This window comes from Puma concolor, chromosome D3 (genome assembly GCF_028749965.1).
Source record: "Puma concolor isolate L17-30 chromosome D3, mPumCon1.1.hap2, whole genome shotgun sequence".
Taxonomy (NCBI): Eukaryota; Metazoa; Chordata; class Mammalia; order Carnivora; family Felidae; genus Puma; species Puma concolor.
Genome location: NC_141678.1, coordinates 26587737 through 26608691, shown reverse-complemented (window position 1 = coordinate 26608691; position 20955 = coordinate 26587737). Strand labels below are relative to the sequence as shown.

Genomic DNA, 20955 nt, shown 5'->3' with positions numbered 1-20955 from the left:
AGAGAATGAGAGAGAATCCCAAGCAGGCTCCAGCTCTCAGCACGGAGCCCAATGCAGGGCTCGAACCCACGAACCTCAAGATCAAGACCTGAGTTGAAGCCAAGAGTTGGCCACTTAACCGACTGAGCCACCCAGGGCCTCTATGGCAGTAATTCTTAAGCTTGGTTGTGCTTAAGGACAACCATGGAGTGTGTTGAACTTCAGATCCCCGGGTCCCACCACAGAGGTTACGGTGTGGGCGTTCTGGGAATACTGAGGAATATACTGGGAATATTTTAACAGCCATCCCCGGGGACTACTGGGCAGATGTTTCCCCCAGAACGCTTTAAAGATGACAGTGGGAGGAACAGCGAACAGAATCCCCACCCCAGAGACAGTCCGGTGCACCCTGGGAGAGCCCCTGGCTTGTTAAGTGGTGGTTACTTGGACCAGAGGGATCTGGGCTCCCGTCCCAGCTCTGCCACTCACTTGCTGTGTGACTTCAGAATGCTCCCCCTAAGCCTCTCCCCCACCCCATTTCTATAAAAGGCACATGTAGGTCTGAGCAGCTACTGGTGTGGTCACCAAGACCGGAAGCCAATGGGCAGGTGGAGGGGAGAAAAAGGGGGACAGCATAGAACGTGCAAGAGCAGCAGCTCTGGTTTATTTGTTTGCAGCTCAATTTGGGGGGACTATTGTTTTTAAAGATATTTGTTTTGTGCTCTTCTGATTACCAGCAGCGCAGAGATGCATCGTAAAGAAACCGGAGTCCCCTGTGAGCCCACACCCTTCTAGGAAAACAAGAAAAAAAATCCCTACTAACAGTTTGAGAGTGCCTTTTTCTGTACAAGTAGAAAGAAAACAGAAACGAGCACGGGCCAAACGTCCTATTCTGCCACTTTGCTTTTCTCCCCCACCGTTGGCCATATATCTCGATTTTGCTTTTGTTTTTCATGTCGAAACATACAGATCTTCATCTGCCTTCTTCATGGGGCGGAGGAATGAGTTTTGAGACCACCTATGAGCTGATGATATTGATGGGAACTAGCTTGGGGGGCAGGGCAGGTGGATTCCACGCCGGAAGGGCCCCTTGGTGTCTGTGACAACACCCCACAGCCGCTCCTTGGTGCCACACACAGGGTTTCATGGGAGAGTGAAGCGTGTAGACATCTTCAGTCACAACAGTTGTGGCATCGGATGGGAATGCCAGCAGGACAATGGATATTCCTTAATGCAGTGCGTTTCACAGCTCAAGAGAAAGGGATTTGTCCAAGGTCACGCAGTGTGTCTGGACTTGAACCCCATGCCTTACTTCTATTGTTTTCTTTTCCTTCCCTGTCTTGACTTTGACCACTGCCCCCATAGAGGGAGTCTCCGTTTCCCGAGCGACCCTGCTGCGTAAGGTCATTTCTAAGCCTCTTGGTCATAAAAGTCCACTTCCCGGGTTCTCGCCTCATTTGCTTTGGCAAAGCCTTGAACCTGGAAGGCTGCACTTTGGGACAATAATAACACAGAAGCCTTGACCCATTTGGCATCTGTAGTTGGTCACCGATGGGGGGGAAAAGTCAGCACAAGTTGGATTTCATTAAGATATAAACATTTTTATTTTTGCCCCTGAACATGACTACAACTCACGCTATTTCTGGACCACAGCCTTCAGAGTATGAGCACCTGACTTGAGACATTCTTCCTTTCTTAAACCATGCCCCTAACACGTGACCGTGTGATTTCCAGCTTTGATATCATTAAAGCGGAGCAAATGGAAAAGTAGTTTGAATGCATAAGCCGAATTTTTTAATTTGCTTTTTTAAAAATAAGTTTGGCACCTGAAACTGTTTGACGAGACACATGCATTTTAAAAATTAGAATTTTAAGAGTTTGGGGGCACCTGGGTGGCTCATGTCGGTTAAGTGTCCGACTCTTGATATCTGTTCCGGTCGTGATCTTGTGGTCTTGAGATTGAGCCTTGTGTTGGGGTCTGTGCTGAGCGAGGATCCCTGCTTGGGATTCTCTCTCTCCCTCTCTCTCTGCCCCTCTTCCACTTGCACTCTGTCTCCATTCTCTCAAGAAAAAATAAACATTAAAAAAACAAATTTTAAGAGTTTTTTTAATTTTTTTTTTTGAGACAGAGGAGGAAGAGGAGGAGGAGGGAGAGAGAGAGAGAGGGAGACAGGATCTGAAGCGGGTTCTGTGCTGATAGCAGAGATCCGGATGTGGAGCTCGAACTCATGAACCGTGAGAGCATGACCAGAGCTGAAGTTGAAAGCTTAACCGACTGAGCCACCCAGGTGCCCCACAGATTTTAAGAGTTTTGAGAAACAACTCGTATTATTTCTTCCAACGCGTTCCATTTAGTTTTTGTGGAAACTCCTGGCCTGGTCGTGTTTTATAGGTATACACAAGAGCTAATTGAATCGGTAATTACAGAAGAAATGTAACAGGCATAAATGGGTGGGGAACACACACAACCAGCACTGGGTGTGCATGGCTGTCCCCTGGTGGAGGCAGGTAGATCACGGGGAGCCACAGAGAGGTTTCCTAGCTGAGGGCGTTCTTGTGCGGTGAGCACCTGCGTGTCTTGCCAAGGGGAGCCCATTGATCCGTCCAGCAAAATGGCTTGCTGAAGGATGCGTAAGGAGAGCTGCTGCTAGAATAACTTTTTTTTTTTAAATTTCTATTTTTCTTAAGAGAGAGAGCAAGCAGGGGGAGGGACAGAGGGAGAGAGAGAATATTAAGCAGGCTCCCCACTCAGCGTGGAGCCCCGTGTGGGGCTCAGTCCCACCACCCTGGGATCATGACCTGAGCTGAAATCAAGGGTTGGACGCCCAGCTGACTGAGCCACCCAGGATAACTTCCTTTAATTGAACATTTACTACGTGCCAGCACTGCGCTAACTTTATGTGGATTATCTCATTTACTTGTCAAGACAATTCTCTAAGTCATGCCCCACCCCTTAAAGCTGAGGAAACCGAGAATCAGACAGGCATCCTGCGTGGGGCAGTCACACAGCTAGTGAGCATTGGGCCAAGAATTCTAACACATCAGGACCAATAACATTCTGACCATCACACCCCGAACTGCCTCATTACACGGAGATGCCCTTTTGCCACAAGAGCCCGTGATTTGTCCGGGCTGGTCCTGTGGAGGGTGCCCGGGGGGAGAAGAGTTGACGTCCCCTCACCACGAGTGACTCTGCTGTAACCCTCCTATTCCAGGTTGCTGAACTGACCGCGGAGCTGGCTGATGAGCACTTCAGGGGGGACGTGGCCTGCCAGGTGCTAGAGAGTGAGCGGGCAGAGCGGCTGCGGGCCTTCCGGGAGGTCCAGGAGCTGAAGGTGGGTGGCCCAGGGGTGGTGGCGGGTGTGGCTGAGCAGGGTGGCTGGGAGCCTTTGGGTCTACCCGCCTCCTTGTCTGCTCACATGTGGGAGCCGGAAGCCTATAAGCAAGAGGCAGTGGCTTACTGACTCTCATGTTCAAGGTCCTGGAGGACATTTGTGTCTTCCTAAGCCTTGACCTTGGAGGTGCCTTGGATGAGGACTATGTAAAGGGTAGACAGTCCTTGGTTACCAAGCCACCATAGGGGGTGGGGGATGGCCAGGCCCAGGCTGCACTGGGCTCCAGTTTGACACCCTGGGGCCTTTCTTCCAGAGCAAGTATGAGCAAGTCCAGAAGAATTTGGGAGAAGTGCAGAAGCAGTTGGGAGAAGCGCAGCAGAAAATTCAGTTGGGTGACTTGGAAAGGAGCCACACAGGAGGAGGTAAGCAAACCGGGACTCTCGGGATTAGACAGGGGTGAAAAACATGCCGTCCTTTTGTTCCATTCATTCGTTCATCCATGCAGTCGTTCGCCCTGAGCACTTAGTATGCCCCAGAGGCTGCATCAGGGGCTGTCATTTTGTCAGAGCAAACGGCCACAGCCCTGCCCTCCTGGAGCTTCCGGTCTGGTGCAGACATTAAACAGAGAAGCCAACAATATCCCAGATAGTCCTTTATCAAGGTGACAGGTACAGGTCAGTAATAACGCAAAGAACGACCCAAACAACAGTGACTCTATGGCAAGGCCCCTTTACAATTACATGAATAGTTTTGATATAGACAACATGGATTTTAGGTTAAGGCATTTCGGTGGTTACACGCAGCATCTGTGAAATGGCATTTCTGGATTTGAATCTGGACTTGAATCTCTTTGAGGTGGGTGGCTTTTGGGCAGAGAAATGTGTGCTTTGGCTCCCTCGTCTTTCAGATGGATGGATTGATAGGAAAGGCGGTTGATGGAAAGCGGTTAACGCCACGTGCATGGTGACTTCATTTACTGCTAATGCTGTAGTGGGGTCATCATCCATCCATGTTCGTAGGCTGTGGCACAGAAACTACTACCCTCCCCATTTTGAAAAATGTTTATTTATTTTTGAGAGAGAGAGAGAGAGAGAGAGCAGGGGAGGGGCAGAGACAGAAAGAGAGAGAATCTCAAGCAGGCTCCTCACTGTTAACGCAAAGCCCAACGCGGGGCTCGAACTCAGGAACCGCGAGATCATGACCTGGGCCGAAATCAAGACTGAGCCACCCACGTGCCCCATACCATCCCCATTTGAGAGTGGTGCCAGGCGCTCAGCAGTTACTGGATGAAGAGAAGGCGAGGCCCCTGAATTGCCCAGCGGCTAGGTGTGCTCAGCAGAGCCGGGGTTTTCTGGTGGAGCCGGGCTTCTGGAGTTGCCTGGGGGCTCACATCTCATGGTTCAACGGGCATGGTGACATCTCCGTCAACTCCTCTCCCCAGCCTAAATGAGTCAGGGGACAAGGATGCCCGGTGTGTCTGTCAGCTTTTATAAAACGTTGACATTCTTTCTTCCATGCCCCCAGAGGATGTCTGCCCTAGAAACGTCAGGGACGCTCAGAGGAACGGAGGTCAGGAGGCGGTGAAGAGGCAAAGTGCGTTTGCTTTTCACTCCCCTCTTGCTTCCTGTCTTCCTGCCCCCCACCCCCACCCCCAGGGCAGGCATCTACAGAGGAGTTTCGGGGTTCTCTGGCACACGACACTCAGTACAAGCAGGGAGAGAGGAAATGGGTTTTTACAGAACCAGAGGTAGGACAGCAAAGTTTCCCCCAGAAGAGCATGGCCCCAGTTCCATCCCGACTGGGACTGAGACCCCCCCCCCACGCTAGTCCCCAGTTCGTTTTTCTCTGGGAGGATCTGGGAACTGGATGGGAGGGGGAGGTGTGCTTTGCTCGCGAGCACATTCGTCACGATGCTATAGAGGCTCTCAGCCCTGGAGGCTCATTCCAGGAAGCCAATCCACAAATATTTTGTTTTCCATGAGGAAAGCGATACATGCTCATTACAGGAAAAAATGTTAAATATAGGAAAGTCAAAAGGAGCAATAAAACACTTTAATCACACCCGAGCGATGCCACCACAGCTCCTCAATGGATGGAGTCGGAGTATCAATTATGAAAAACGTAGCTGTTTTCCCACCATGCATGGTGGGGTATCTGAAGAGGCCCTTTTATGGTGTCTCCGACTCTTGATGTCGGCTCAGGTTGTGATCTCATGGCCCGTGGGCTCGAAGTCCCACCGGGGACCCTACACTGACTGCGAGGGGCCTGCTTGGGATTCTCTCTCCCTCTTTCTCTGCCCTTCTTCCCCTGCTCGTGTGCTCTCTCGCTCTCAAAATAAATAAATAAACATTAAAAATTTATTTTAAAGAAAAGAATGCACCCCGCCACCCGCCCCCAGGGAGGGGCGTTGGCAGGAGAAAGCAGCGTTGAAGAATGGAGAATGGTTTTCTCCTCTGCTCATGTTGACAACTCCTACCAGCTGCTCTGTAGCACATCTTAGCGCAGAACACATGCACAGGTGCGGAAATGCTTTCTGCTTTCTCCTCCTTTTGCAGCTATCTGCTGTTTCAGTTTTTTTTTTAATCCTGGTCGGGAGACAGGATACTTTTTCCACCATGATATTATTTACCTTAGTGGAAACTCGAACAAGCTCTAACTCCTTACAACTATATCATCCTGGTTGGGTTACTTATGTGGGAGTCCCTATTGGGGTCACCTCTTCTAAGACCTGAGTCCTACCATCTATCCAAGAGTCCTTCCTTCCTTCCTTCCATCCATCCCAGTACTGACCTATCCATCCACCCTAATATCCATCACCTATCCAGTGAAAGTTATGAGGCATTTATGATATGCTAGGCATTGTAGTAAGTCCTGTAGACACAATGATGAACAAAAACATTTGCTGCTTTAATAAGTTTGAATTCTATTCTGGAGTTCCCTAAGCTTGCCTTACAAGAGTTCTGATCATTCTAGATTGCAGCTGTCTTTTTGTATGTTGTCTCCCCCACTAGATTTCTGCTGGAAGATACAGTGGTTTCTTATTTGTTTCATTATCCTTTGTGCCTGGTATGAAGTAGTGTTGTTCAGTGGGCATTTCAGTGCATGGTAAATTGAATAATGTATGATGGATGGATGATGGACAGGTGGATGGATGGATGGATGGATGGATGGATGGATGGATGGATGAAGAGATGGATGGACAGGTGGATGGATGGAGAGATGGATAGATGGATGGATGGATGGATGGATGGATGGATGGATGGATGGTGAGAGGAATGGGTGGATGGACAGGTGGATGGATGGATGGATGGATGGATGGATGGATGAAGAGATGGGTGGATAGATGGATGAATGAAGAGATGGATGGATGGGATGGATGGATGGATGGATGGATGGATGGATGGGATGGATGGGATGGATGGATGGATGGATGGGATGCATGGGATGGATGAATGGAGAGATGGATGGATGGGATGGATGGGATGGATGGATGGATGGATGGATGGATGGGATGGATGGGATGGATGGATGGATGGATGGGATGGATGGGATGGATGAATGGAGAGATGGATGGATGGATGGATGATGGATGGATGGATGAATGGATAGATGGTGAGAGGAATGGGTGGATGGATGGATGGAAGAAGGTATGGATGGATGGAGAGATGGATGGGTGGACGGATGGAAAGATGAATGAAGTGGTCTCTATCTTCAGCTGTCCACATATGGAATGTCTCCCACAGCTCCATTACCTTAAGGGGCATTACTCTATTACTCAGAAAATCCAAAGACATCCTAACCTGGTCTAGCCCATTCTATTCATGCAAACAGTTTTCATCACGTCAGCAAGTGATTTTTTTTAAACTAAATCAAGGGATTGTTCTCTCATAGAGGCAACTTGGGACCAATGCCTCTGTTGCTATGTATTCAGTAGACTCCTTAATTATTATTCAATGTTTATTTATTAAATAATTTAACCAAAAGTCACTGCGTATGTACTATCCCACCCAAGGTGGTTGGCCAGTAAGGTGATTCCAGTTGGTGAACTTGTATCATCACATATGGGGAAATATTCTGTGTGGGTAGGGGACACTCCTAGAGGGTGTTGAGGATCTATACATGACTAAAACATCTCTCCGGTCCTCGAAGGTCATGGGATTTCCTTCGAAGAAGGAAAGTATATGTATGCTTGTAGAGGAATGAACGGTATGACTTTAGACAACCAGAAGTGGTCAGGACAGGCTTCCTGGAAGAAGTGTTTTTTTTTTTAAAAAAACCTTGGACTTAAAGCAGAATTTCTTAACCTAAAGTCCAAGATCAAGCCTCAGGAACTCTATACTGTGAAATTATGATCAAAGAGCTAAGAGAGTGTGAGAGAACCACCCTGATTCACCTAGCCTCCCATCCTGGCCTCCCTGACTTTGTCAAATAGCGGATGAATGGATGATGCGGTTCGACTGTGCTCAGATGGAGAACAACTTCCTGCGGAAGCGTCTACAGCAATTTGAAGAGAGGCTGGACTCCGAGTTGACATCCAGGAAAGAGCTGGAGCAGAAGGTAAGAGGTCATAGCTAGTCTGGGTCCCAAGAATGTCAGATTGGGCAGGTTCCTACCTCCACCGTTCAAGGTATTGGCCGAACCTGGGGAGGGAGAGAGAGAGCACCCCCATTTCATGTTTTGGCACCTCCACTGTTGTTACAAATGCGAGTTGCTGTGGGAGGTGGGAAATACTTTGTCTACGTGTGCGTGTTCTGCATGGGGAAAGAATACTCTGGAATAAAGAACCTCAGATCTTGGGCCTCAGATCTTCTCTTCTATAAAATGATTTTAATAAGCCCTTAGAATAGTCAAATCTTATCCATTCCCTTTGCCTCAATCTGCCACCTCCATCTCTCATCTAGACCAGAGCAACAGCCTCCTGCTTGGTCTCCTTGCCTCCAGCCTCTCCCCTCAACCACCTGCCACACTGTGGCCAAGAGATCTTTCAGAGTCTCTTTCAGACTGTTCTGTCTTTGCAAATTACGCTGACTCTCAGGGCGGATCATTTTCTTGAGTGTTTTGTCAGTTTTGATTGTGAGCTCATCTTCAACATGCCCCTCTACTCCTGCCACGGGAACCCCAGGTGGTCCGCATGGTGGAATGTTCCTTTTGCTTCCTGTCTTATGGTGAATTGTGCATGTGTGTGTGTGTGTGTGTGTGTGTGTGTGTTTCATTATTTTGTATTGTCAGTTGATCTTACTTTGAAATTTTTAAAAACTTTTTACTGCTTTTCATGGCAGTTCTGTTTACAGGGTTGTGAGTGTCTCTCTCGAGATGGGACACTTTTGCCTTGTCTTCTACAGTAGCCCCTGAGACTATGTGACATTCTCTCCATTTCAGACTGTTGCAACTTGTGCCAGGTGCCACTTGGAGCTTTAAACCCCCCTGAGGCACAGACCCGGGGTTTGGATTTCTTAGGGGAATACTTTCTCCCCCACCCAGAGCCAGAGTGCACCAGGTTTTCTGACCACCTTCCAGGCCAGTGGGTGGATCATTTCCTGTCCCCTTGCCCCAAGGCCCATGTCTTTGAGGGTCCTGAATGAATGCAGGGGTATTCATTCCAACTTTTCATCTTCTGTGCCCCCGAGGCTTTGTCTCTCGTCCCTGTCTGGCCATTCAAACACAGCCATTATCTTCAGTGTTATTTCTGGATCTTTCCGCGGCTCGTCTTCTCCTCCGCCCTGTCTGCCAGAGTATCAGCGTCTGCGATTACTGCTTTCGTTTTGTGTCCTTTGCATTTTGGGTATCCCCAAATTTCCCTTTCTTTCTTGAATGTGCAGCTGGATGTTACAAATATAATGTATTTGTCCCTCACGTTCTCTAGGTGAATGGAGGGATAGTTTGACCTCTTTGCCTGTGTTGCATTGTCTCCAACTACCCCTATTCGTACATTCTGACCAGTCTACCCTTCAACTAGCAGTGTGCTGGCAACTGGCCCTCTGAAAATAAACACCCCGAAGGGTAGCGTTTGCCAATTTCCAATGTCCATGGCATAAATATTCCCACAGGGGACAGTTTCCACCTACCATTGTGATATCACTGGGTGTGGAACTGGGAGGAGAATCCACTCTCCTAAGTGGGTATACCAGCCCTAGCACACCGGGTCCAACCACACTCACGTGTTTAAAGCCCATAGCCAAATAGAGTGGAAGGTACTCTCCCATGATTCCCCTTTACAGCCTCCTGCATGGTCAACATCCCCCACCAGAGTGGTCCACTTGATACAATGCATGAACCTGCATTAACACACCATCATCACCCAAAGTCCATAGTTTACGTTGGGTTCTCTCCTGTCGTTGTACGTTCTGTGGGTTTAGACAAATGTATAATGGCATGTATCCACCATCGTAGCTTTATAGAGTATTTTCACTACCATAGAAATCCTCTCCGCTTTATCAGTACACCCCTCTACCAATTCATCCCTCCATACTTTTGCCTTTTCCAGAATGTCCTATAGTTGGAATCCTACAGCATGTAGACTTTTTAGACTGGCTCCTTTCACTTAGTAATGTGCATTTAAGTTACCTCCACATCCTTCCGTAGCTTGATGGCTCATTTTTAAAAAAATTTTTCTTTGAGAGAGAGAGTGAGAGCAGGGGAGAAGGGCAGAGAGAGAGAGAGAGAGAGAGAGAGAGAGAGAGAGAGAATCCCAAGCAGGTTCCATGCTCAGTGCAGAGCCCCATGCAGGGCTCGATCCCAGGACCACGAGATCGTGAGCTGAGCCTAAATCGAGTTGGATGCTCAACCAACGGAGCCACCTAGGCACCCCGATAGCTCATTTCTTTCTACGGCTAAGATCTTTGTCCCATTTTTAAAATTGAGTTGTTTTCTTGTTGGATTTAAGTGTTCTTTGTATAATTTTGATAACAATTTTCTATCTGACAGGCTTTTTTGCAAATATTTTCTCCCAGTCTGTGGCTTGTCTTTTCATTTTCTTGATTGTGTCTTTTGCAGCGTGGAATTTTTTAAAAATTTTAATGAAGTCCAGCTTATAAACTTTCTTTCATGGGTCATGGCTTTTGTGCATTTCTAAAAAGTCACTGCCAGGGGCGCCTGGGTGGCTCAGTCGGTTAAGCATCCAACTTCGACTCAGGTCATGATCTCGAACTCTGTGAGTTCAAGCCCTGTGTCAGGCTCTGTGCTGACAGCTCAGAGCCTGGAGATTGCTTCAGATTCATTATCTCTCTCTCTCTCTCTCTCTCTCTCTCTCTGCCCTTCCACTGCTCATGCTCTGTGTCTGTCACTCAAAAATAAACATTAAAAATGTTTTTTAAGTCATTGCAAAACCTAAGGTCATAAAGGTTTTCTTCTACATTATCTTCTGGGAACTTCAAGGTTTTGCATTTTACATTTAGGTCTATGATCCATTTTGAGTTAATTTTTGTGAAGGGTGTGAGATCTGTGTTAAGATTCTCTTTTTTTTTTGCACGTGGATGACCAAGTTGTCCCAGTATCGTTTGTTGAAAAGACTGTTTGGCTCATTGTATCAGCTTCACCCCTTTGTGAAAGACCACTTGTCTAGATTTCTCTGAGTCTATTTCTGGGCTGTCTATCCTGTTCCATTGCACTGCCTTGTTCTTCCTCACCTCTGGGCCTTTACACATGCTGTTTCCTTTTCCTAGAATACTCTCTCTCTCCTACCTGGATACTTTCAACTATCTTTAAGATCTGAGCTTACATGTCCTTCCCACCAGAAAGTCTCCCCTGATACAGATTGTTTGGGTGCCTCTGAATTGGGTCCCCAAGTATAAACCTCATCATGGTGTATTGTAATTATCTGCTTACTTCTTGGTCCCTCCCCACCTTTAGTCGTAAGCGCCTTGAAAATGGAGGCCATATTTGCCTGTCTTGCCATTATCTATATCTATATTTACATCTATATCTATATCTATATCTATATCTATATCTATATCTAATCTATATCTATCTCCTCAGTGTGAGAGAAAAGCGTTGTGTAATCACCTGCAGAGGTGGGCCAGGGTGAGATCACATGGGATTTGATAAATAATGGCAGTGAAACTCAGGATCCTCCATGGTGTTGATGGTTTTAGTGGTCACTTCCCAGAAGGGCATTATGTCTACTCCCCAAGAACATCCTGAGCTGTGGCTAAACCCAACTGCAGGAAAATAGCACAGTTCTTTAATAACAAATTATAAAGGCGGGTCAGGTTCCCCAAGGAATGGGGGGGGGGGGGGCGGGCTATTCATGCTGCATTAAAAAGTAATAAAGCTGCAACCTTTCCTGAGCAGCAGAATATAAGAAAACATCCCATTTGCCATCAAATACTGAATTTAGAATTACAGGCTTCATTAACTCAGAGTTTTGCTTATTTAAAGAAATTCTTTAATGAGGCCATTTCTTCAAAGCGAGTGTGCTGAGTTGTCCTCTCTCCCAGATTCAAACGAGGACATTTGGGGGGGGGGGTTCCTCGAGAAAGATGCAAGAGGCTTTGCTTTTCTGTTTGTTCACGGTCATGTGTATCCCCGTGTAATTCAGCCCGTCGGAAGGGCCATTTACTGCTCTAACCTTCAGAGCCCATCTCTCAGATCTCCTGGCCAGATCTTCTACGGCCGCCATTTTGGCTGCTCCATGGCTAATCCCCACATGGGCTCTGGGATGATGCCAGCTGCTGGGGTTATTAGGTATACAGCCCTCAGTCTTCCTTTGGAGGCAGGGCTTGTAAAGACTCTATGGGGCACCTTGGCAGGAAGATTATTGAGTAAAATTAAAAACAACCTTGAGAGACTGATGGAATCACCCCCACCCCCTTCTCACCTCTTGAGCAGACGGGGTCAGAGAAGTAGCTTCCTCCCTGGGAAACAGGCAGAAAGTGGTCAAGACAGGGTCTCTCTGACCCCAGTACCTGTTCTCTTTCCCACTGTGCTCACCTCAGTCAGAAATGGCAGCTGCTTGAAATAAGAAGTAGACAAGGGAAGGGAAACAAAAATAATATAAAAACAGGGAGGGGGACAAAACAGAAGAGGCTCATACATATGGAGAACAAACTGAGGGTTGCTGGAGGGGTTGTGGGAGGGGGGATGGGCTAAACGGGCAAGGGGCACTAAGGAATCTACTCCCGAAATCATTGTGGCACTAGATGCTAACTAATTTGGATGTAAATTTTAAAAAATAAAAAATGAAATTAAACATAAATAAATAAAAACGCTGTTGTGATTAAAGAAAAGAAGAAGAAGAAGAGGAAAGCCCGTCCAGTGCGGGCGGAGAGGGGTGGCTCATTCTGTGACTCACTCCCACAGCTCGGGGAGCTGCAGAGCGCTTATGAAGGGGCCAAGAAAATGGCTCACCAGCTAAAGAGGAAGTGCCACCATCTGACCTGTGACCTGGAGGACACCCGCCTCCAGCTGGAGGACCAGCAAAGCCGGAGTCACGAGCTCGAGAAGAAGCAGAAGAAGTGAGTTGCGTCTCACGCCGTCGCTGGGCTCCAGGGTGGGCTGCGTCAGTGCTGGGGCCTCCTGGGGGCCTCCAGGTTCTCCTCCTCAGCCCCCTCACCCCTGCCGGGGCTCCTCATCCACAAGGTGGGACCCCTCACCCCTCGTTCTGCCCCCATTTTCCTTCCCACCCCTCACACTTACTCCTGGAGGCTTCTCCCAAGCATGCAGCAAAAAGCCATTCTTTTCTGTTCCCCAGTCTCGCTCTACAACCAATCGACCGTGTGACCTTGGGGAGCTTTCTTGGCCTCTCTGGGCCTCAGCACCCCCCTTTGTCAAGTGAAGAGATGGCCGTGGAGGGCGAGGACACCCGAGCACGGTGGGCGGGAGAGCAAGGGCTGATGCCAGACCACCCCAGTTCAAGTCCGAGCTGTGCCTCTCTCTAGTTGTATGACCTTGGAGAAGTCATCCAACCCCCTCAGCCTCAGTTGCTTACCCTTAGGTGGGGGATGGGAATGCCCCATTGTAGCGAGGACTAAGTGATGGGGTTGGTAAGCTCGACAGACTGAATCCCGGCTCCTAGCCCCGTTGCGGAAAATGGGGCCAGAGAATGGGGGAGGCCCCAAATCGACTCACTTCCCTTTTCAGTCGGCACTTAGGCTCTCCGATCACATGAGCACTTCTGGCGTAGGCAGGGCCCTGTGCATGAACGAGATGCCAGCCTCGAAGCTGCACCCTGCACTCTGGTTCCCACGCTTGCTTTCCCGTCGGGATGTGGTCATAGCTCAGCAAATGGTAGAGCCTAGACTGGCACCCATGAGTTTGCACATGCGAAACCTCAGTGCCTGTGCTCATCTAATCCCTGGACACCCCGGCTGTGCCTGACTTCTGCAGCTTTGCTGGTGAGGGTGATGGTGTGCAGGGAGGGGTCCTGTCTGGAGTCAGACCACCTCTAATGATAGACGAGACACAGTCTCTTTCAGACAGTCTGGACTAAAAATACTGGAAAATGTGACTAGGATGTGGTTTTGCTCAAGGCACTTCTTTTCCAAGAGGTGGCAAGCTGAATTATATTTTCATGGGAGGGGCACGGATTTTGAACTTGGGTCTGCATAATTAAATATTCTTCCTGTATGGGGCGCCTGGGTGGCTCAGCTGGTCGAGCGTCCGACTTCGGCTTGGGTCATGATCTCGCGGTCTGGGAGTTCGAGCCCCGCGTCGGGCTCTGTGCTGACAGCTGGGAGCCTGCTTCTGATTCTGTGTCTCCCTCTCTCTCTGCCCCTCCCCCGCTCACGCTCTGTCTCTCTCCTTCAAAAATAAATAAACATTAAAAAAATTTTTTTAAATATTCTTTCTCTCACTCTGAGCTTTTCTTTTTTCTTTTTTTTTAAGTTCATTTATTTCGAGAGAGAGAGAGCACGAGCAGGGGAGGACAGAGAGAGGGAGAGAGAATCCCAAGCAGGCTCCGCACTCTCAGTGCTGACCCAGGCACGGGGCTAAGACCCACAAACTACAAGATCATGACCTGAGCCGAAACTGAGAGTCAGATGCTTAACTGACTGAGCCACCCAGGTGCCCTATCACGTTGATCTTTTCTGAGCTGACTTCTTCATGTGAAAACAAAAAGTCTTTGGGGGGTTGTTAGCATGCCCCCCTCAAATGAGAGAGGTTATTTAATCTTTTATTGATAATCTGACTCTGTTTCCTTTTCCACCTGCCTGGGTATTCTGGCTGAACCTTGTCCTTGCAGTGGGGAAAATGGCTTTGTCTTTCCTTGGCCAGTTCCTGTGTGACCTTGTCAAATGATACCACCTCTCTGGGCCAGAGAGACCGATGTTTCAGAGGAGTCCTTGACTTAAGCAGGCCACCTGTTGCTGAATAATAGCTCCGACAGACCCTATCTGCAAACTGAGAGGTGGGGACTCTAACATCCCCTGAGTTTCTGCCAGCTGTGACAGCGTTGGCTTTCATCTGTGGTTTCTGTTCCTGTTCTGAGAGGCTCTAGGTAGGGTTTCCGCTCTCTGAGGGGCCTGGGGGCTCTCTGTGGAGGTTATGCAGCCAGAAAATTCCATCTCTCTGGTCATTCCCGACCCCCTTGGTCAGAATCTTTCATTCCAGGCTCTCAAGAACCTCCCCATGGCGCCCTCCTGGGAAAGATCCCATTTCTTCCTTCCAAGACTTACCTGTCCTGTGATGCTTCCCTACCCCTCTACCATCCCCTGGCAGAAGTTAATTCATGTTTTGACGCCCGTTGCAAATGGCAGCCATTTTCCTTCTAGGTGGTCCAGCAATATAGCAGGGAGGCTAGAGGCCTAAGTAGGAATCTGGGCAAAATAACCATAGGGAGGGAAAGATCTAGAAGTCAGCAATACTTCTTCATAATCTCTCCAACTTTAATCAAATCGCAGAGGTAGCCGCCTCCTTAGTTTGCTGAGCCCTGGATGGACTGATGTCTCCATGCAGGGGAGTTCCCTGTCCCCAACGTGGTTTCCAAGTTCAGAGTGGCCCAAAGTGGCTCCATCTGGGCTTGGCTAATAGTTGCCACGGTTACCCCATGGGTCACAGAGCTCGGTTCCGAGGGCCGATGGAGCTCCGAGCCTGTCTCCTTGGGGTGGGGCCTGTGCTGGGCTCACCAACTCCCACACATACTGGAAGTTAGACCCCAGGCCTGCTTCTAGTGGGGTGAGGCATGTGTGTGAATCCCTCTGGCCTCAGGCAGGTGGTCGTTCAGTGTGTTCCAGAAGCTGGAGTCCATAGGAGCCATTCTTTGGCATCGGGTGGCCTGTTAAGTCAAGGTCTCCTCTGAAACATCGGTCACTGTCTGGCCCCCACTGCCTTATCCCACCTGCCCCAGTTAGATGGGGGACTAGCTGAGACAGTAGAGAAGCTGGGCTCAAGCCCACCTCGGCCACTTTGGAATTTAGGGACGAATCGCTCTGCCTCTCTGAACTTCAGTTTCCTCTTCTATAAAATGGATATCATTACATGTTTCTTGCTGAATTGTTATAAAGACCACATGGACCTCAGCCCAGAGCCCAGCACCTTGGGACTCCTGGGTCATTATCACCATCACAACGTTTCCATTCACAGGGGCGGCCGGGGGCGCCTCTTGAATGATGTCACCAATGGCCAATCAGAAAACTCCTGGGCTCTTCCAACAGGAGGACCCCCTCCTGTGACCCATGATCGGCTTTCTCAGGAGTCTGAGGCTTTGAATGACCATCTAGCTTTGAGATACATTGGATAATCTTATAACAAGGGGGACTTTCTTCTCACTAAGACCCCAACCCCATGCCCAGTTTAACCCTTCTGGCCATACCAAGGTCCCTGGAGCAGTGGCACTTTCTGTGTGGGCCAAGGGCAGGTGACCAAGATCACATCTTATTGAGGCTTGCCAAAGCCTCCTGTACTGATCTCCTCATCTGTGATAGGGATATAGGACCAAGGTAACTGCATGGAATGATATCGAATCCAGGAAGTTCTTCTCACCCAGTGGCGAGGGGCAGGGAGCCCCCAAATGAGGCATTTCCTAATTCTCTGGCCAGCCCCCAAGAGGACAGGCTAGTCTTCGTGTTTTTTTTTCTGAGATGGCAAATGAGGACCACACCGAATGTATTAATGTCCAACCTTTTATCAGTAATTACAGTGCTCTAATGCAACGTATGCGTGCCCAAACCAGATGATATAGAGGGTGTGAAATGTAAAATATCTCTTGTTTGTGCAGATATATGCATTCACTCCTTCACGGGTCAATGAGTGCGAGACCCCCCCCCCCAACCTAGGTCTTGTAGATTTAACAATTTCCTGGCATATATGGGCAAACCAGATAGGTGCGATTTTTCTATCGCTCTGTAAGTTTTTTTTAAATTCTTTTCCCGTATCTGTATATACTTTTATTCTATTATTTTTACTTATGCATGTTGTGTTTTATGTAAATCTCCACTACTTTTGCCGAAACTCCACGTGAACCCTAAAAGTTGCTCTCTGGCGCTGCAAATTTCAACCGCACGTCCGCAACCTTACGCAAAAGCACGGAGCAAAACCTCCCGTCGTCTGGGGCCCCCTCTCTCTGCCTCACGGTTCTCAGCAAGCTAACCACCTCTCTCCAGCCCTCCTCGTCCTCTGCCCCAGTGCCATGACATCTGCTCTGCTTGAACAGGTTTGACATGCAGCTGGCCCAGGCTCTGGGTGAGTCTGTGTTTGAGAAGGGTCTTCGAGAGAAAGTGACCCAGGAGAACACCAGTGTCCGATGGGAACTGGGCCAGCTTCAGCAGCGGTTGAAGGTAAGGGATGGGGTGGAGTTGGGGGGGGGGCACATGGAGCCATCTTGGCTCTTAGTTGCTGGCTTCCGGGAACCTCCCCTGCCCCCGCCATTCCCTGCCATGCACCTGCAGTAAATAGTGACGGGGAGAGAACTCTGAGGGGGTATGCTGGTCTGCCCACCAGCTGGGGTCATGGATCCCAGGGTGCCCTAACACAACAAAAAGTAGTTGGGATATTGATAATGAGATCTCCCTAGCACTCTCAAGGTGCCCACCTGGCAGGCGGGAGAGGCTGGGCAAAGAAGGAGGTCGTTGTCGCCCCACCCAGGGGCACGATGCAGGCTTCCAGCCCAGAGGGGTTTTATTAAAGTACAACACAGGCACCTTAGTCATTTGTTCCTCACCCTTCTGTGGCTCCCTGCTACCCCTAAAAGAGCTCTTAGCCTGGAATTCAGCTCCCTCTTGATCTAGCCCAAAGTTCTTTGGCCTCGGAGCTGACTTTCTAACCTGAACGAGTCATTTCTGGACACCTTGCCTCTCTGCCCCAATGTCTGCATCCCAGCCTCGGCAGATACCCAGCTTACAAATGGACAAACACTCCCTTTATGTGCTTTGAGGCCCAACTCTGGGGGGGGGGGGGTGGTAACTGCTCCCCCAAAAGGCCTCCACCCGTGCTGTGTGAGCTGTCCCAGGGAGCAGCTCTTGGTGTCCCACGGCGGGGTGGGGGTGGGGGGGCTCCTGGGGCTGCCAGGCCAAGGTAGGGATGTCAGGCGGTTCCCTGGTGGATGGGGCATGTGGTCACATGACTCTATATCTCTGCCCCCTTGGTCTCCAGCAAAAAGAGCAGGAAACCTCGCAGCTGAAGCAGGAGGTGGAGACGTTGCAGGCCCATAAGCGGGAGCTCTTGGGGTTGTCCTCTCTGGGAGAAAACTGTGTCGCTGGCTTGAAGGAGAGGCTCTGGAATCTGGAATCCAGCGCCCTGGAGCATGAGAAAATCCAGAGTCAGCAAGAAAACACCATCAAGCAGCTGGAGCAGGTAGGAAAGCCCTGTCCCAGGCCGATGCCCTGTCCCATGCTGGCTCCTGTGCGGTAGGGGGTTGTTGGAAGGCAACACCAACGCCTCACCTCACTCAGCTGCTCCTCATTCTTCTATGGCTCCCGATTACCCCTGAGACTCTCTCAACCTCCAGGTTCGGCATTCGGGTCCTCCATGATGTAGCCCACTCCTCCCATCCTGCAAAGCGTCAAGGTCACCTCAGAGAAGCTTGCCCTGATCACCTTCTTGAAAGCAGCCCCACCCCCACCCCACGTCCACTTCCCATGCCCTTAGCTCCTGTCTTCTCCTTTACAGTATCTGTCATCTTCTTCGATAGTATTTAAAAAAAAAATTCCTCCATGCTGCTCTCACCCATTAGAATGTTTCAGGAAGGCAGGGTGCTTTGTTGATGTCACTGATCAGGCTTCCCCAGAGCCTAGAATGAGCCCAGGTACTTAGCTGGTGCTCAAGAAATAGCTGTTGGCCTGGTATCTGAGGCTTACTGAGTGCCGTCTGCATACCACACTCAGCCCTTGGCTCATATCTCAGGAATCTCCCCCAGAACCTTAGATGGTCAGATGTCAGTATATCCCCACTTCACAGATGTGGAAGCTGAGGCTCAGAGACAGAGAGAGAGGGTGCCAGGGAACTGGGGCCTGTGCCCTATGACTCCGTCGCACCCAGAACACCTGTTACGTGCACAGCCTCGAGGAAGATTGGAGCACTAGCTCTTTGGGAACCACAAAATAACTAAGGGGAAGTAGGCAGAAATATCAAATACTCTATCTAGTTCCAGCACCCTTTGTGAGGTATCAGATGAGGATTTTATTTGTTGGCTTGTCTGTTGATATGCCCACCCCATTCCACAAAGGAATTGATTCAAGCAGCATATAGAATGTCTGCATAATAAAACAGAAACATTATATACATTTCTCATGTTTATTTATTTTTGAGAGAGAGAGAGACAGAGCATGAGCAGGGGGAAGGGAGAGAGAGAGGGGGAGACACAGAATCCGAATCAGGCTCCAGGCTCTGAGCTGTCAGCACAGAGCCTGGGGCGGGGCTGGAACCCATGAACCCCAAGATCATGGCCTGAGCCGAAGTCGGATGCTCAACCAACTGAGCCATCCGGGCACCCCTAAAACAGAAACATTATAAATAAAGCAATCCAAGCCAGAGAAACACACACTAAAGGAGACACTAAGGAGTTTGGGGGACAGCGAATGCATAAACAGAACCACAAAGCATACAATCTTACAGCCTTCATGGTTCCTGCTCGAAAATTCCTGGTGGCCAGAGAGAAAAAGGAAATGTGAGCTGCCTGCTCTTTATTACCCCAAGGTAGAAACAAACCAGCTTTTCAAGGGGGAAGCAAAGCTGTTTCCTGATGCTTCTCTGGGAAGCGATGTCTCCTGGGGCATTTCTCAGGCTGCCGTGATTTCAAAGTGGTTATAAGTCGGGGACCCCCTTTTCAAGAAAGTGTGACTAGGTATCATGAATATATACTTTTTTGAAACGTTTATTTACTTATTTTTGAGGCAGGGGGTGGGGGGGGGAGAGAGCGAGGGAGGGGCAGAGAGAGAGGGAGAGAGAGAGAGAGAGAGAGAGAGAGAATCCCAAGCAGGCTCCATGCTGTCAGCACAGAACCCGATGCGGGACTTGAACTCACGAACTATGAGATCATGACCCGAGCTGAAATCAAGAGTTGGACACTTAGCCGCTGAGCTGCCCAGGCGCCCCAGGTATAGCATGAATATGTCAAGCAGATGAACCCTGAGCAGCTCCGGGTAAGTGAGGAACAGGAGTGGTGGTTCGGGGGGCAAGGAGGAGAGGGAGCACTGGGGCGCCTACCTTTGCTTCTCACTTACCCTCACTCCCTTGGCGTGGAGCCCAGGCTTGTGGTGGGCATGGAGGGACAGAGTCCGAAGCAGTTCGGGAAGCAGAGTCCCTTCCCTCGCTCAGCCGGCAGGAATTTACCAAGCGCCTACTTTGCATCATGCGATGTAGCTGTAAACAAGACAGGTGTGGTCTCTGCCTTCTGGAAGTTTGGAGTCGTGCTGAGTGTTAAGAGAAAGTTTAACTTGCCCATCTGGTCTTGGGAGCGGGGGTGGGGTGGGGGAGGAACAATCAGGGAAGACTTCCTGGAGGAAGCGGCATTTACCGGAGGAAGTGACATTTATGGAAGGGTGAGTGCAAGTTGGCACGGAGAGAGTTCCGGGCAGGAGGAACAGCCAGTACAAAAGCCTAGAGGCAGGAAAGGCCTGTGGCTGAAGTATGGTCGCATCCACATGGGGTCCCCAAGGCAGCTCAGTCGATATGACCTTAGGCAAGCCCCCTGTTTTCTCTAGGCTTCAGTCTCCTCATCTGTACCCCGAAACGGGAGGCTTTTCAACCCCCTGGCTTTCCCCAGCTCTAGCGAGGAACCCATGGAGGTTCACGAAGGAGGTGGGATGTCTGTGTAGATTGTTAAGGGATATGGAAGATCGCGCAGCTCCCATAAGCCACCCAGCATCAGGAATAAAGTGGGCACTTTGGAAAATTGTGTCGGTTCTTTAAGATGTCACCGGCACCCCTCGGCGCTCAGCAGCGGAAATGTGCTCCTGTGACCGCAGGGACCCGAAAGTTAATGCAACTTTCCTAATTCGCCACCCTCAACCTACACAGGAGGCAAGGCTGACTCAACACTTCCATCCGTCTTTAGCTTCGCCCAGAACCCTACGCGGCGTTGTGCCCTTGCAGACATCCGGGAGATATTTATGGATCACAATATAGCACTTTCCCCGGGGAATTTTATGTTCACTCATATAGGCTTGACATAAATGGTATTGCAGATGTCAGGAGTGTCCAAGAGGCTAGGGGAAAAAAAAGAAAAGGAAATATTATATTTACTTGCTTAAGCTCCTCTTTTTGGATT

The 20955-nt window shown here is 49.5% G+C and overlaps 1 protein-coding gene and 1 long non-coding RNA gene across 4 annotated transcripts in view; one reads left to right on the top strand and one right to left on the bottom strand.

The window, feature by feature from the left end:
- MYO18B (myosin XVIIIB) overlaps positions 1-20955 on the top strand; it is a 258994-nt gene that overhangs the window by 124554 nt on the left and 113485 nt on the right. For all 3 annotated transcript variants that reach the window (XM_086682197.1, XM_086682198.1, XM_086682199.1), the window contains 6 exons: positions 3195-3314; positions 3628-3736; positions 7747-7871; positions 12612-12766; positions 16903-17026; positions 17841-18041. In XM_086682197.1, the coding sequence (XP_086538323.1) occupies positions 3195-3314; positions 3628-3736; positions 7747-7871; positions 12612-12766; positions 16903-17026; positions 17841-18041 (834 nt within the window). The remainder of the gene's footprint in view (positions 1-3194; positions 3315-3627; positions 3737-7746; positions 7872-12611; positions 12767-16902; positions 17027-17840; positions 18042-20955) is intronic.
- LOC147575429 (uncharacterized) lies at positions 11681-15194 on the bottom strand. Its single transcript, XR_015242386.1, has 3 exons — positions 14927-15194; positions 12130-13442; positions 11681-12053 (listed from the first exon to the last, which is right to left on the bottom strand). It is a non-coding gene; the product is annotated as an uncharacterized LOC147575429 (long non-coding RNA).